The following is a 15428-nucleotide window of genomic DNA, read 5'->3' as shown; positions in this document are numbered from 1 at the left end:
GTCCAAGACACACGTAAAAAGGAGTTCAACACTCTTAGTTGTTAGGAAAAACACAAATCAAAGCAACCCTGAGATTTCCACCTTATACCAATCAGAACGGCTAAGATCAAAAACTCAAGTGACAGCTGATGCTGGCAAGGATATGGAGAAAAGGGAACACTCCTCCACTGTTGGTGGGATGGCAAACTTGTACAACCACTCTAAAAATCAATCTGGCAGTTTCTTAGAAAGTTGCAAATAGTTCTACCTGAAGACCCAGCTATACCGTTCCTGGGCATACCCAAAAGATGTTCCACCATACAAGGACATAGGCTCCATTATGTCCATAGAAGCTTTATTCATAATAGCCCAAAACTGGAAGCAACCCAGATGTCCCTCAGCCAAAGAATGGATATAGAGAATCTGGTTCATTTACACAGTAACATACTATTCAGTTACTTAAAACAAGAACACCATGAATTTTGCAGCCAAATGGATGGATCTGGAAAATATCATCCAAAGTGAGGTAACTCAGACCCAAAAGAGCATGCATGGTATGTACTCTCTGATAGGTAGATATTAGCTAAAAATTACAAGATTCCCATGATATGCTCCACAGACACCCCCCCCCCCAAAGCTAAACTAGAAGGAAAACCCATGTGAGAAATCTTGAATCTCACTTAGAATGGGAAATAAAATATTATTAAAGGACAGAGGGAGAGAACTGAGTGGGAGAGGGGATGGGTAGGGTAGGGGAGTGGAGCAGTGGTCAGGATCAGGTATGGAGAGAAACAGGAGAGAGGGCCAGAGGGCCAGAAGAATGAATGGAAATCTGTAGCTTCTGGAGGTGGGGATGAGTGGGGGGAATCCCTAAGAGGGTCTCAGGAGTCAATGTTAGCTCAAGTGTTTAAGAGTAGGAACATGGAACCCGAAGAGGCCACTTCCTGTAGCTAGGCAGGACTCCCAGGGGAGTGATAGGGACACCAATCCACTCACAAAATTTCCGACTCCAAATTTGTTCTGTCTACAAGAAATGCAGGAACAAAAATTGAGCAGAGACTGAAGTGATGGCCAACCAAAAACAGCCCAATTTGAGACCCATCCCACTGACAAGCACTAATCCCTGTCACTGCCAATAATACTCTGCAATGCTTGCAGACAGGAGCCTGGCATAACTGATCCCTGAGAGGCTCTACCTAGCAGTTGACTGAAATAGATGCAGATACCCACAGCTGAACAGAAGATGGAGGCCAAGGACTCTTATGGAAGAGTTGGTAAAGGGATTGTAGGCCCGGAAGGGGTTGGGAACTTGACAGGAAGGCCAATAGATCCAACTAGTTTGGATCTCTGGGAGCTCTCAGAGCCTGAGCCACCAATGAAAGAGCACACACAGGCTGGACAGAGATACCCTGAACATAGGTAGAAGATGTGTAACTCAGACTCCATGTGGGTTCCCCAATAACTGGAGCAGGGGCTACCCCTAAAACTGTTGCCCAGCAGGGCTGCCTTGTCTGCCCTCGGTGAGCGAGGATGCACCTAATCCTGCAGAGACTTGATGTGCCATGGTGGGGAGATACTTGGTGTTGGGGAAGGTACCCTCTCAGAGGAGAAGAGGAGGGGAAAAAGGGGGAGGGACTCTGTGAGGAGGACACTGGAAGGAAGCAGCATTTGGGATGTAAACAAACAAATAAATAAACATAAATGAGACAAACTCGCTCTGAAACAAGTGAAAGAAAAATATGAAAAATTTCTTAATTAGAAATGCAAATTTAATATATCAAATGCATGGGCTATGTGGACTATCACTTATTTAGTTTTCTTGTTCTTTTAATGTAGATCACTTAAAAGAAAATTTTGAAAGCTGTAAGAAAGCAGTGAATAGATTATTCTCTAAGGAGGGCAATTCATCCCTTTAATGTAACTAAAAATAATGAGTTTTACTTTCTATATGGAATTCAATTTGCACTCACTACCTTTCAGACACGAGGGAAATAAAATACCCAGACCTGAGAAATTCCAGAAATAAAAAGAGATTCTGGAAACCTTTCAAATTTTTAGCTGTTACTCTCTATAGAGACACCGGGGGACATATGGGTCCTCCAAGCACATCTGCCACAAGATGTTCAGAGGTGGGATGAGAATTCATAGTTAAGAGGGGACAAAACCCAAGATTAAAAGGAAGACCCTGTAGAACAGGGCAGAGGTTGGGTGAGGGGTCTAGTAAATCTCAGCTGCTACATTTGCGCTGTCACAACCCCACCATGTGATCTGAACAAGTGCTGCCCACAGCTGCCCATCTCCAAACCAGAGGATGGGATGAGATTAGTTCTCTGACTCCAAGAACTCCCTGGTGATATGAGCTGCCTGTCAGTCCGTCTCCAGTGCTTTCCTCCCTTCATGTACAAAGACACCACCTTAGTGCTGATTTCTAAGGCCTTACCTTTCTAGACATTCCACATCTGAAAGCGTCTCCATTTTCAGGGTTTTATAGGCAAGAGCAATGACACGGAAGCCTTGCCCTGTGTAATTCCTCAACTCCTGGGGGAAGTTCTTCGGCACTGTGAGAAGAGATGGGGGAGGGGGTAAGATCAGAGCGAAGTCTTCGTAGCACCTGAACAACTAGAGGATGTCCTCACAGTACTTTACTGTTCACTTCATAAAAAGGCTCTACCAGAAAACACACAGCTTCAGACACAGGTCACAGATAGCTTCATGTTACTCTGGCGAGCAATGAAAAAGGTTAAAACTGCTCTTTTTTCAGCTGGGCTACACCCAGATTCTGTGCCCTAAACTATGGTAAAACCCAGTCTCTAACGTACCTACCTGTGTTTTGAATACAGGCCTTTGGAAAGTAATTAAGTCAGGAAAGTGAAACTCCCATGAGTGAGATTAAAACAAAGGGTGGTCTCTCCTTACAAAGCAGGCAGCTAAAAGAGAGGAAGCTAGTCCCCAGTAGGAACCAAATTATTTAGCATTGTAACTTTGGGCATCCCAGCTTCCATAACTATGAGATGGAGTCCTGCCATTTAAGCCAGCCAGCCTGAGGCATTTTGATATAGCAGCTCTCTAAAAATGAATGTGACCATTGTCTAATATACTGATTGGGTTCACCAAGGACAGACCGCAGGACTGTGTTCTCTCGAATGAAATAGACAAATAGCCAATCTTCCAGATTAGGGTTGATAATGTTTAGGCTCCACGTGAAGCACTGTTTGTTTTGTCAATAAAGCTTTAGGCTGTGTCCACTCATGCGTTTATTGTTTTGATTGCCTGTGGCCACAGTGGTAGAGCCAGTCACCTGATACAGCCATTGTGTGGCCAAAGAGGCCTGGAAGTCACACCGAGTGACTCCTTGCAGAAATATTTGCCCATTCCATGTGCGTCTGCGTGTGTGCCTGGGGATATGTGTGTGCATGTGTGTGCCCAGGCAGGTGTGTCTCTATAGGTATGGATCTCCTCCCTTTCCTCGTGGCTTTGATACAGCATCTCTCCTTTGGTTTACTGCTGCACAGGCCAGTCTGCGCATCCTGCAAGCTCGCCCTGCCTCCCATCTCCCAGTAGATGTTCACTGAAGTTACAGAGGTGTAGACAACACATCTAGCTTTTAAAAGTCAGGTCTGGAAATCCAAACTCAGGTTGTCAGGCTGCTGTAGCCAGTGTTTTATACACTGAGCCATGTCCCCAGTCCCCAACTCACATCCCTGCTTAACAAGGTCGGTGACGAAATGCGGCACTTACACGTTTTGGCATGACTATGGTTTTGTGCTTTGTATTTACAAGTTCTTTTAGGATTCTAACGCACCTATGTGAGAGGATCAGATGAGAGCAGAAAGACAGTAGAGGCTATGGTGGTGGAGGTGGTGAAGCAACTAAGTTTTAGTCTTTGCTCTATTACCAACTCATATTTTGACTTCAACCTGTCAAGTCTCTTTCATGCACCTTGGTTTCCATCAGAAACTTGAGCAATGTCTGACCCTTACATTCCCACCTATCTCAGACTTAGTGTATTTCTAAAATATTCCCAGAGGTGTGGATCTCAAGGAGGCTTCTAGCCTTCATTTATTTATAGAAGAGGGAGGTGAAATAAGACAACAGCAAGGTTTGGATGGACCGTCATGAATGGCAGAGTAGAGAGGCTGGACCCTTCCTGACACCGCAGGGCAGCAGGGAGATCCTCACTTAGGTCTACGTGGTTGCAAGCAAAAGAGAACAGAGCCAAACATATAACCTGTTAGAGACACAGTTAGTGGGATTTGTGAGAAAGATGAAAATCTGAAAGGGAGGTCATTTTTTCCATCCTGGGAATCAGACACATTCTGTGTATACCAGGCAAGTCCTTCATCCTCAGTCTATAGGAGAGACACTTCTAAGGTTATAATGAACAGTTCCAAATGTAGACGTTAGAATAAACATTCATGAAATCTAGAATTCTACGCACAGTTGTTGGTTATCTGCAGTCATAACAAGCAAATGAAAACCAGGAGAAAAATGCCAGTTTCGTCCAAATGAATTTGAGTGCATCAATTTTCCTATAAAATTGCTCAGGACGTGCATATGTTTAGGAGAATATTAAATAATACAGCTCATCTCAGAGTCTGGATCAGGAAGACAAAAGTGGCTAGGAAAACTACCAAATATTATTGAATTTAATCTAATCACTTTTTTCTTACCATATTTCTCTTTTTAAAAAATTCCTAACCAAAATCTGACTTAAGGCCTACTCAATGAAATGGGAAACTATATACGACATTGCTTGAGACTAGATAGGCAATGGACCTAGCTACAAAATGACATTCTGTTGTTCCCATAGATCATTGCTTTGCTCAGCCATCATTAGAGAAGCTTCCTACTGCACCTGATGGAAATAAAGACAGAGACTCACAGCCAGATGTTACGCAGAGAGTAAGAGGTCTAAGAGCACACAGCCCTAAATGGAGTATCTCCATCAAATCCCTTCCCCACAACTCACAAAGCTCTAAAAAAAATTGGTAGAAAGAGTTTAAAGCCAGAGGGCATGGAGGACACCAAAGGGAAAAAAAGACCTTTTGAATACAGCTAGACTAACACACACATGAATCCGCAGAGACTGGGGCAGCGTGCCCAGGCCCACACAGGTCTGCACCACATGGGGTCCTAGAGCTCAGAGGACAAGTGGACACATGCCCCTACCCTTAGCTTAGAAGTTATGTCCAATTGATAACCACTTACAAATTAAATTAAATTTTCTCCAAAGGAGTCTCACGGGGCAAATAAACTTCTTGGAAGGGAGGCCAAATGCTAAGAAGTGGATGGACAATGAGAAATGAATTCAACAGCATCTTCGGAGGTTCTCTTTGTCTCAGAATGTGTCAAAATGTTAAACACACACACACAATAGCACCTTACAGGTCCTTTGTGTACTTATTGTGGCTTCCAATTTTATGCTTTTAGGAGATTCTTGTGTATGTAGGCACATGTGTCTGCATCTATACGTGTTTCTCATGATTTTTCTTTGGCTCCCTTTCTTGTTTGTTTTCTCCTATTCTGATTTGTTTGGTTTGGATCTCATTTTGTGGGATGTCTGTCTGTTTCTAACAAGAGACAGAAAGCATATGGATCCAGAAAGGGTGAGGCAGTTAGGAACTGGAAGTAGTTCAGAGAAGAAAAACCATAGAGATAGAGCTTTAAAAGAATCTATTTTCAATAAAAGACATTAATTTTAAAAATCCCCCTGTGATGGGGAGATGGCTCGGTGGATACAAGATTCCAAGCTTGAAGACCTGAGTGTGAGCTCTGGGAACAACATGGTAGAAGGAGAGATATGACTCCCACAGGTTTTCTATGGCCCCTACACACACACACACACACACACACACACACACACACACACACACACACACACACATGCTTTGTCTCACCTCCTAATATAAGAGCCAACCCTGTCCCCCTGTCCCCTCCCCTTGCCTCAAGCTGACAGGGGGCCCTGTTCTATGTCACCCTAGGTTTTCTCTTAGTGTTCCTCAATTTTACCTTCTCCTTTAGTGCATGCACCCCTATGGTTTTCTCTACATATTCTGTCCTGATGCCCCACTGTGGCTGTATCTTCTGTCTGAATGACATCTAGATGTTTACTCTCTACACCTTCCAGTCTCCCTGTCTGCCTCACAGGATCTCCTGAGCCACTGTCGCTCACATAGATTGACCTGTTCTCTCTACTGGCTGTGGCAGTTTATGTCCTCTTGTGCTCCGCCATGCACGGTGATGCAGAAGTTTGCTTTCTAGGTTTGGCCTTTGGAGGGGTTTCACTTCTTGAAAGAGTAAAAAACAAACAACAACAAAACAGTAGTACCCGTCTCAGCGCGGCAAAACCTGGCCACCATTTCTGGGGCGCCCTTCATGTAAACATGGAGGTGAAGGTCGCCAGCCAGCTGAGCAATCACGGACATCCTCTGCAGGCCTGAGGAAAAGGGAAACTGGCGCAAGAGAGCGATGCTTCCCACGGGACTCTGCAAAGACATCAAAGGAAAGACACTGAACAGCCTTCAGGCGGGACTCGACCGATGCATGCATACTAAAGGGTTCATACCCTCCAAGGTGCTCAGCCACATCAGGGCATGTTATATTTGCTACAATGTTTACCATTTTCTGGCCTATTCAAGGGTGACTCCCTTGATGTGTTGTTATCTGGTCTCAAAAGCCCCTACCCATGGCTGCCTGGAGAAGTTCTAATCTCCTTCCGGGACATCCTCTGGGACTCGGTGATTCTTTTTCCCAGAAACACGACTCGTTCCCAGCTCTGGTCTCCCACAGTTCGTTTGTCAGCCTTTATGACAGCACTTGGCAGGGTGCGCTGCACTGACCCGCACTCGTATTGATTCTTGACCACTGTGTGCTCTTCCCATGCAGAACCCAGCAGGCTTACTGTGAAGTCTAACTCAGTCTCCGCCACTCGCGGACACTCACCTAGTATTTGCTGAAAACGCTAATGAGCGTAGTCAGGGCTGAAGGCATGGCCGGCCCAGCTACGGAATTTATTAGGATAAAGCTAAACAGAAGAAATGTGCAACACCAGAGAAGTTTCTCCAGTGTTTGGGGAAAGAAATATACGATCTATGGAAGAAAATCATACCTTGCTGGCTTTCGGTCCTGGTTTTATTACTGTGTTGGAATCTGCCATGCTGAATTTGCAGGAGGTCACTTGGTCATCTTCCATGTTCTGTTACAAAACGAAACATTTATAAGATCCCTTGGAGACAAACAAGAAGAAATATTTTTTCTTTGTGCACTGTGCTAATATTTTCAAAAGCCTTTTCATGTGGCTTCTCTTCCCAGATATTTACTTAAATGCCGTCATTGTCAAATTTGTGTTGTTGTTATTGACAATAAGGACTCTGTCAGAAAAAAAAAATGTCAAAAAGCCAGAAATACTGTCAGTGTTTTAAAGCAGAAGTGGACTGGAAAGTGTTGGATGTGGGACAACTGTTCTTCCTAATGGCCATGTCTCCCGGCTGGAAGAGGCCTGTTCTCTAGTGTTGAGCACAATGGCTCACAACTGTATTAACAGCTGTATCCTGAGATAAACACAAAAGCCCTTTTTCATGTTACACCAGTGTTAGTAGTCTAATTTAGTTAGCTAGAAAGCCAGCAAGTTGGCTACTACCAATTTAGAAAGCACATTTGAAAATGGATTTTATTCATTGGGTAAAACATTCAAATATAGACATCACTGTTATTGAGAAATCAATATTAACTGATATTGGAAAGGAATTTGCTATATTTGTCTTAATAATCTACCAGGGAATTGTCCCTCTTTTTTATGTTTAGAAGGTTCCCAGTTAACAAAGAATACTTAACTCAAGGCTCCACCAGACCCAGACTAACTTTTAGTGGTAACTACTTTGTTTAGAGGTAGATAAGACCATCTTGACAGTTCTTACGGAAGTAGTGCCAAAAATTTGTCCTCACAAATAAGATCCCAATTTGTATGTCTTCTATGTGGGTAGAAGGAGGCATTACTAGAATCAGAACCCAAGTCTGTGGGTCATCTTGATACCAGGTCTGCTGGTATTTAGAAAAACTGGTCACTAGGTGGTTTTTTTTCTTCATTAAGATCCATGAAACTAGATATTATTTTGTCTTTATGCCCTTTTCAGAGCCAACATTCTCATCTCAAATTACTAATTTTAGAAATTCTAGAAATCCAAAAGTTCCCATTATTTATCGTTGCATTAGCTTCCTGTGAGGTCTTCATGCTTTGGCAGCCATTTGTCTCCAATTACAATTAGATTTGCATTTCCCTGTTTTGTTCGTTGTGTGTGTGTGTGTGTGTGTGTGTGTGTGTGTGTGTGTGTGTGTGTGTACTCTCATGTGTACCCAAGTTTGCAGGGTACATGCAGCATCTACCATGTGTTTTAGATAGGGTCTCCCACTGGAACCCAAGACTCTGATTCAGTTGGCTATTTGGTCAACAAGCCCCAAAGTTCCATTTTACTCTGCCTCCCCAGCACTAGGACTACAAGTGCATGATACTGTACCCATCTTTTTACCTGAGAATTAAATTCAGATCATTTGCCTGTCTGCGGAATGTGTTCCCAAACTGGGCTGCCTGGTATGGCCTCCATGGGAAAGGATGCACCTAAACTTGCAGAGACTTGATGTGCAAGGATAGGGAGCCACCACCCTATCAAAGGAGAAGGGGAGTGGTAATGGGAGGAGGGACTCTGTGAGTGAAGAACTAGGAATGGATACAGCTATCAGAATGTAAAATGAATAAATACATAAATTAATGAAGAAAAAATCACATCCTTGTGTCTGCAAGGCAAGCACTTTTTCTAACAGATTTTCCCCAACCCCTTTCTGCCTTATTACACGTTACCAGAAGTTTCTTTGTACATTACCGGAAGTGTCTTTGTAGCCCCCTTTTGGAGGACAGCAGATGTTGCTAACCAATGGGCTTATTAATGAAACCTCACTATTTGTTTGGCACTTTAGAGTGTCCAAAGTCCTTCCCAATCTCAGTGCTCATCTAAATCTGCAAAGGAGGCACATTTAACTCAAACACACAGATAAGAGACTTACACCCTTGGTTATAGATCCACAAGGCCAGGGACAGGTGGAAAGCAGTTTTCACTGTCGCAGCAAATCTAGGACAGGCTTACGATTTCTGCCCCTCAACTTTCATTCAGTCTTAGCTCAGAAAATAAGACTAGTTGGAACAAGGGTCATTTATGTTGATATATGAACCTCTCTACTCTGTAATACAGTAGTCATCAGCCCATTGTGGTTATTTAAATTTGAATCACTTAAGAACAACTGAAATTAATAACTCAGTTTCTTACTTGCATTTTCACAATGGAAGTGTTTATTAGCCATATTTGGGTGTCTGATTTAGACTAGTGTCTCGTCAAGGCTGTCTGGGAACATTAGTATCATGCTATGATCTATCTAGAAGGATTTAGAATCAAATAAGTTAGGTAAATACTGCATGTCATATTCCCTCTTGGATACTCAAAATGCACCACAGTATATTAAAGAAGATCCCTATTCGAATATTAAATTTAATTTTATTTAAAGAGCACTCCATCATATAATGAATTTATGCATTCCTATACCATGATGTACTCTTTAACAGAATTCTCTGAAACAAAGATGGACAGATCCTGTTAGAATAAGGCCAGAATTCATTCAAAGAGTAGTCACTTGCCACCCTTTAATGCAGATCCTCATGATAGAGTAAACTCCAAGCATAAAATCAGAGAGACAAGACTATTCAGAGCTATTGCATCTTCAAACTCAAAGCCTACTCCCTTTAATAAACATTTGACTGTATCTACAAGTTCTGTAAACAAGGAAACAGAGTTGTCTGGAACACAAACTTGCACAGACTGCAGACACTGACAGAAAAGCATCCTGAACTCTGGAAAACCAAGAATGTTCAACTCCAAAAGAAAGTATAAGCATGTGACTGCATCAGTTTAGGCATTGAAATATGCCATGGAAAGTGTGATCAACCAGTGTAGCAGAGAGAAAGTATGCTTCACGCTGAGGGCCAGAGATACTCTGAGCAGCAGGGAACAGCTCTCCAGTCATCCCCCACATAGGAACTCAGTGGAGCAGGGAAGACACACAGAAAGCAAACTGCAAAGAGCCATTCTGCTCCACCCTATCTGAGCACTAGACAAATACCAGGTGTTTTCCCACCAGCAGAGCAAGCTTCAAATAAGCTAGAGGTAGTGGAGTCTACATTTATCCCAGCAATGAAAAATATTTGACTGCTATTTTCCTTTTGCTTTTTTATTTTTCACTTCAGTTTTGAGGTCATGTGATTGGGTTTTATGATTATTTTTCATCTGCAACTATTCTCTCCTGTTTCCTCTTATTTCTCAAAGCTTAATCATCTGTGCTTTGCCTCCTGTTCCTACTTTACATCCTCTTATTTTCATTTCTTAATTATCAATATCTCTACTCTTAATAACATATAAACACCAACCTTGGGCTCTCAATAGCTCTGTTATTTCTACCTTGATTGCTGGTGTAAATGTTGCACCTAATTACTTTTGTTCTTTATTATCTTATTGTTGACAAATCATTTCCTGTCCTTTGTTTCTTTTGTCTAAATAGAAGAGATCATAAGCTCAAGAGAAAGCTATTTGCTATTTAGGAAGAAGACCCATAGGAGACAATATGCACAAAAGATGGGAGAACCATGAAAGATGCATCTACCCAAAGAGATATGCAGATCACATGCAAAAACAAAGCAAAGACACCTCCAAAGGCTTGCCGTTCCTAAATACTGAAAACAAAACAAAACTAACAAAATACAAAAACAAGTCAATGAAATGCCAAACATATGATTCAAAATCCCACTTTTAAATGTTTCATGACCTCATGAAGAATTAAACAAGCAGATGAATGAAGCAAGAGACTAATTTAGAGGCCCATTTCCAGTTCTCTCCATGATAAGCAGTACACAAGTAGGGGTGGAACTTGGTAACTCCTTGAATTTGTTTTGCAAAGCTGCAAGAATATTCTTTATGTTCTGCCTTGATGATTCTGGATATGAGAGAAAAGATGCAATCTGTTTAAATCTCTCTAGCCAGGCATTGTGTATGCATACCTTTAATCCCAGTGCTTGGGAAGAAGAGGCTGGCCAATTTCTGTGAGTTAGAAGCCAGCCTGGTCTACAAAGTGAGTCTAGGACAGTCAGGTTTGGTTATACTGAAAAACCCTGTCTTGAAAACCAAAACCAAAACCAAATTTTAAACTTAAAAGAATTATTAGTGAAGGAGCTCAGGCAAGCAATTAAAACTTAAGTGATTCCAGGATTTAAACAAACAGTAATACTGATTATCTCTGATGGAATTAGATGTTGTTTGTCTGTTTGTTTGAAACTTCTTAGAAAATCCTGTTTCCTAGGGGCTGCCCTGTTATTATGAAAACAGAATCTTGTAACCATCACTTGTTGATGCAATGCTTTGTTTACTTTGAAAAGCTTTTACAAGTATTTACTGCATTAACTTCTCATTAACTTCTGAAAGCAACCTTGACTGTGAAGCAGGCACTAGTCATGCCTGCCAGGTAGAATGAGAAGCCAGGGCACTGCTTTTTACAGTCCCAGAATGTACCTGATGATTGTGGAAGACTCCCCTTAGAAATGTTGAAGACCCTGAAAAGTTCTGGTTCACTCTTCACATCCATCTTCAGCTGAATGTTGCAAAGATGACTCAGTGGGTAAAGGGTTTGTTGCCAAGAACTGAATTCAGAATCCACATAAAGCCAGACCACAGTACCACCCAGCATGACTACAGTGAGATGGGAAGGAGAGACAGGAAACTCTCCAGAAGCAGGTAGACCAGATAGCCTGGCAGCCATAGTAGCAAACAGGAAGATAAGGATTATACCTAAGGTTGTCCTGTCTGCACAAATACAAACACATACACACACGCGCGCGCGCGCGCGCACACACACACACACACACACAGAGAGAGAGAGAGAGAGAGAGACAGAGACAGAGACACAGAGACACAGAGACACAGACAGAGAAAGAAAGAGAGAGAGGGGGAGAGAGAGGGGAGAGAGAGAGAGAGAGAGAGAGAGAGAGAGAGAGAGAGAGAGAGAGATATGAGACAGAGGAGAGGGAATTCAGCATGGAAATAGAGATTTTGAAGAAATCCAAAAGCATAAATATTGGAAAACAAGAGAAAGAGAGAAAATCCTATAAGAACAGGTAAGTAAATAAAAAATAGGAAAGTGTCAAAAACACCCAATTCAACAAATCAGAAAACCCTGAAGGCCAGCAAAAAACAATCAACCAACCAAACAAACAAACAAACAAACAAGCAAAAAAGATGTAGTTCAAAACAACCAGAAGAATAAACAAAACTATAGGAAATAGCAAATATATTTTAATAATATTCCTGAATATTAATGGTTGCAAGATTCTAATTAAAAGACACAGACAAGCTGATTGAATCAGAACATAAGATTCAACTATTTCTTGGCTGCAAGAAACATATTTTACTGATAAACACACAGAGAAACTGAAAAGATAATGAATGAATAAAAAGCTATACCTTCTGCATCAAGTAGATGCAGCAAATAAACAGGATTAGCCATAGCTCACAAAGCAGATTTCAAACCAAAATTAGTAAAAGGAAATATCCAGTAAAAAGGTGAAAAATTTAAATATATAGGTTCAATGTTAGGGTACCTAATTACATAAAACACACTTAAAAATACAGATAGCTCCACATACAGTAATACTATGTGGACTCATTTTCCTACTCCCCTCAATTAATAAAAGAAATCACAGTCAGAAAATCCAACAAAGAATGTTCAGTGTTCAACAGTACCGTAAAGTAAACAGATCAAATGGACTGATTTAATAGGCATCTGCTGAACACTCTACCTTTCAGATGTAAATATATATTGCTGTCAGCAGCCCGTAGAACTTTTTCAAAAGACCAGATCATATTTTGTACCGTAAACCAGGCCTTAAAAACTATATTTTCTTAAATCCTATCAGCTTACAGTAGAATAAAACCAAAAATCAATAGAAAGAAATGCTACACATATACATGGGTAATAAATAATACTATCTTGAGCGACCAGTGTGTCACTGGAAATAGGAAGGAAACCAAAAACTCCTAGAGTCAATAAAAATTAAAAAGTGATTTATTGGACCTTTTAGAACGTAGCACAGTTAGTTCTAAGGGACATGAATTAATTAGTATGAGGTTCTACACTTAAAAATCAGGGAAAACACTCTGCCTTGCTTGCAGACAGGAGCCTAGCATAGCTGTGTCCTGAGAGGCTTCATTCAGAGGCAGATGGCAACAGATGCAGAGATCCACAAGCAAACATCAGGAGGAGCTCTGGGAGTCTCATGGAAGAGTCAGGGATAGGATTTAGCAAGCCAGCCGGAGGGGTTAAGGACACCACAAGAAGACCTAGAGAGTTAACTAGCCTGGATCCATGAGGCCCTCACAGAGACTGAACCACCAACTGAAGAGCATTTAGGGGCGGGTCCTAGGCCCCCTATATATTTGTACCAGATGTGCAACTTGTTCCTCTGTGTCCCCTAACAACTGGAGGTGGAGGTTGTCTAATTCAGTTGCGTGCCATTGGTTTCCTTTCCTGTAACTTGAATAACTAGAATGTGCTTTGGCTTACAGTGACTGGACTTCTCAGGGTAGGGTGATACCAAAGGAGGTCGAGGAGAAGGGGAGGGGGTGATTGAGGGAGACATTTGTAAGGGTGGAATTGGGAGAAAAGGGGGGACTAGAGTGCTGTGGTCAGGATGCAAAAATAAATTATAAGGTTAGGGCTGAAGTCAATAAAATGAAGATCAAAGGACAGTTACAAACAAAGGATTGGTTCTTTGAAAAAAATCACAAGTTGAATAAAACCTTAATTAAAGAGAAGATAGGAATAGATAAAAGCAGAGAGGGAAAGGAAGAGAATACAACAGATTCTAATGAAGTCTGATATCTAGGAAATATTTTTATGTCATACACTCCCAAAGTAGATGTAAGCAACTTACATGACAATCAATAAAATTGAACAGTGACAAAAAAGCCTCCCAGCAAAGGGAAGCTGCGAGCTGACTAATTCACTGCCACATTTTACCAGACCTTTAAGCACTGACTTCTGTATGCCTCAAATTACTCCACATAATAGAAAGAAAAGGAGCGTAAGCAAACCAGTTCTATAAAGGCAGATTTACCTTGGCTGTGTATAAGAACCCAATAAAAAATTTACCCAGCTACAGGCTGATTTCTCTCTTAATATGATTTCAAAAAGTATCAATAAAATATTTGGAAACCAAAGCAATTAAGTCATTGGCAAGATTACATAACCATAACAGTGGTTTCATCCTGAGATGCAAAGGCAGTAAGGCTAATACAGATCATTAAATGTCAAAGACAGGGCTGGACTGGGGACAGAAATCACTTATCATCTCAATAGATGCAGAAAAGACCTTTGACAGAGTTTAGCATGTGATAGCCTCTCTGAAGCAACTGGGAATAGAACAAATACACTTCAGCAGAATGATGGGTATAATGACGATAGGAGCCAAGTGGGTTTTTGCTCATAGATACACAGTAGGGAAACCTGGGCATGAATGCAGTTAATAGCCTGGTGACCTCTGCAGGCTCCCGTAGCTCCCCCACCATCCATCCATAGCTCCCATAGACTCCTATATTGTTTGTTTATCTCAATCAATCTATAGTGCACTGCACCCTAGACTTCATGAGCATGTTTACTTTGAGCCTGCTTTCTTAGTTAATACTTGACGCTCACCTTTATGGAAGAGGTTAGTTTTATTTTACAAGAATTTTGATGGAATCATGCCTTAAGCTTTGTTGTGCACTATGGATCGAGTTAATTATCACCAGGTAGCTTTCTATGAAATTATGCTATGCTCTAATACGCCTAAAACAATCTACCTGGCACCAGACTCTTGAAGTTTATAACAACACTGGCTACTGGGTCATGTTGAAGTGAATTTTCTTCTTACTTCCCCTGGCTCGACTGTGCTGCCTGTAGTGTTGGCGGAGACACCCACGATGTCAAACATACAACCAGCATGAGACCTACTGGGAAAAAGCTGAATCTCCTAACAAAGTGAAAATGAGAAAGGAGTGTCTGCTCTCTCAACTCTTCTCAATGTGGTGCTTGAAGTCTTAGACTAGGAATGAAAACAAACAAGGAAATGATTTCAAACAGAAAGAAGCCCAATTTCCCCTGTCTGAAGATGACATGTGTTCATGCTTAAGTGCCCAAATGCCTCTGCTATAAAACTCTCGGATGCAATGAAAGATTTCAGCAAAGCAGCAATGGAACGTAAAATCAACAAACAAATTACAGTAGATTTTCTCTGTCAATGGCGAGAAGGACATCTGAACACGATCTCATTCATAACAGCTTCAAAGCACACCTAAGAAACATTGTACAGAATTCTCAAGTAC

General features: G+C 41.5%; 1 protein-coding gene across 2 annotated transcripts in view; it reads right to left on the bottom strand.

Annotated features, from left to right (window-relative positions):
• Nucleotides 1–15428, bottom strand: part of ATP13A5 (ATPase 13A5) — a gene marked incomplete at both ends in the record, with an annotated part of 133806 nt that overhangs the window by 46988 nt on the left and 71390 nt on the right. For both annotated transcript variants that reach the window (XM_080918703.1, XM_080918704.1), the window contains 3 exons: nucleotides 2420–2537; nucleotides 6308–6464; nucleotides 7088–7174. In XM_080918703.1, the coding sequence (XP_080774829.1) occupies nucleotides 2420–2537; nucleotides 6308–6464; nucleotides 7088–7174 (362 nt within the window). The remainder of the gene's footprint in view (nucleotides 1–2419; nucleotides 2538–6307; nucleotides 6465–7087; nucleotides 7175–15428) is intronic.

Source organism: Micromys minutus, assembly GCF_963924665.1.
Source record: "Micromys minutus genome assembly, chromosome: 7".
NCBI lineage: Eukaryota > Metazoa > Chordata > Mammalia > Rodentia > Muridae > Micromys > Micromys minutus.
This window is presented reverse-complemented; position numbering and strand designations above follow the sequence as displayed.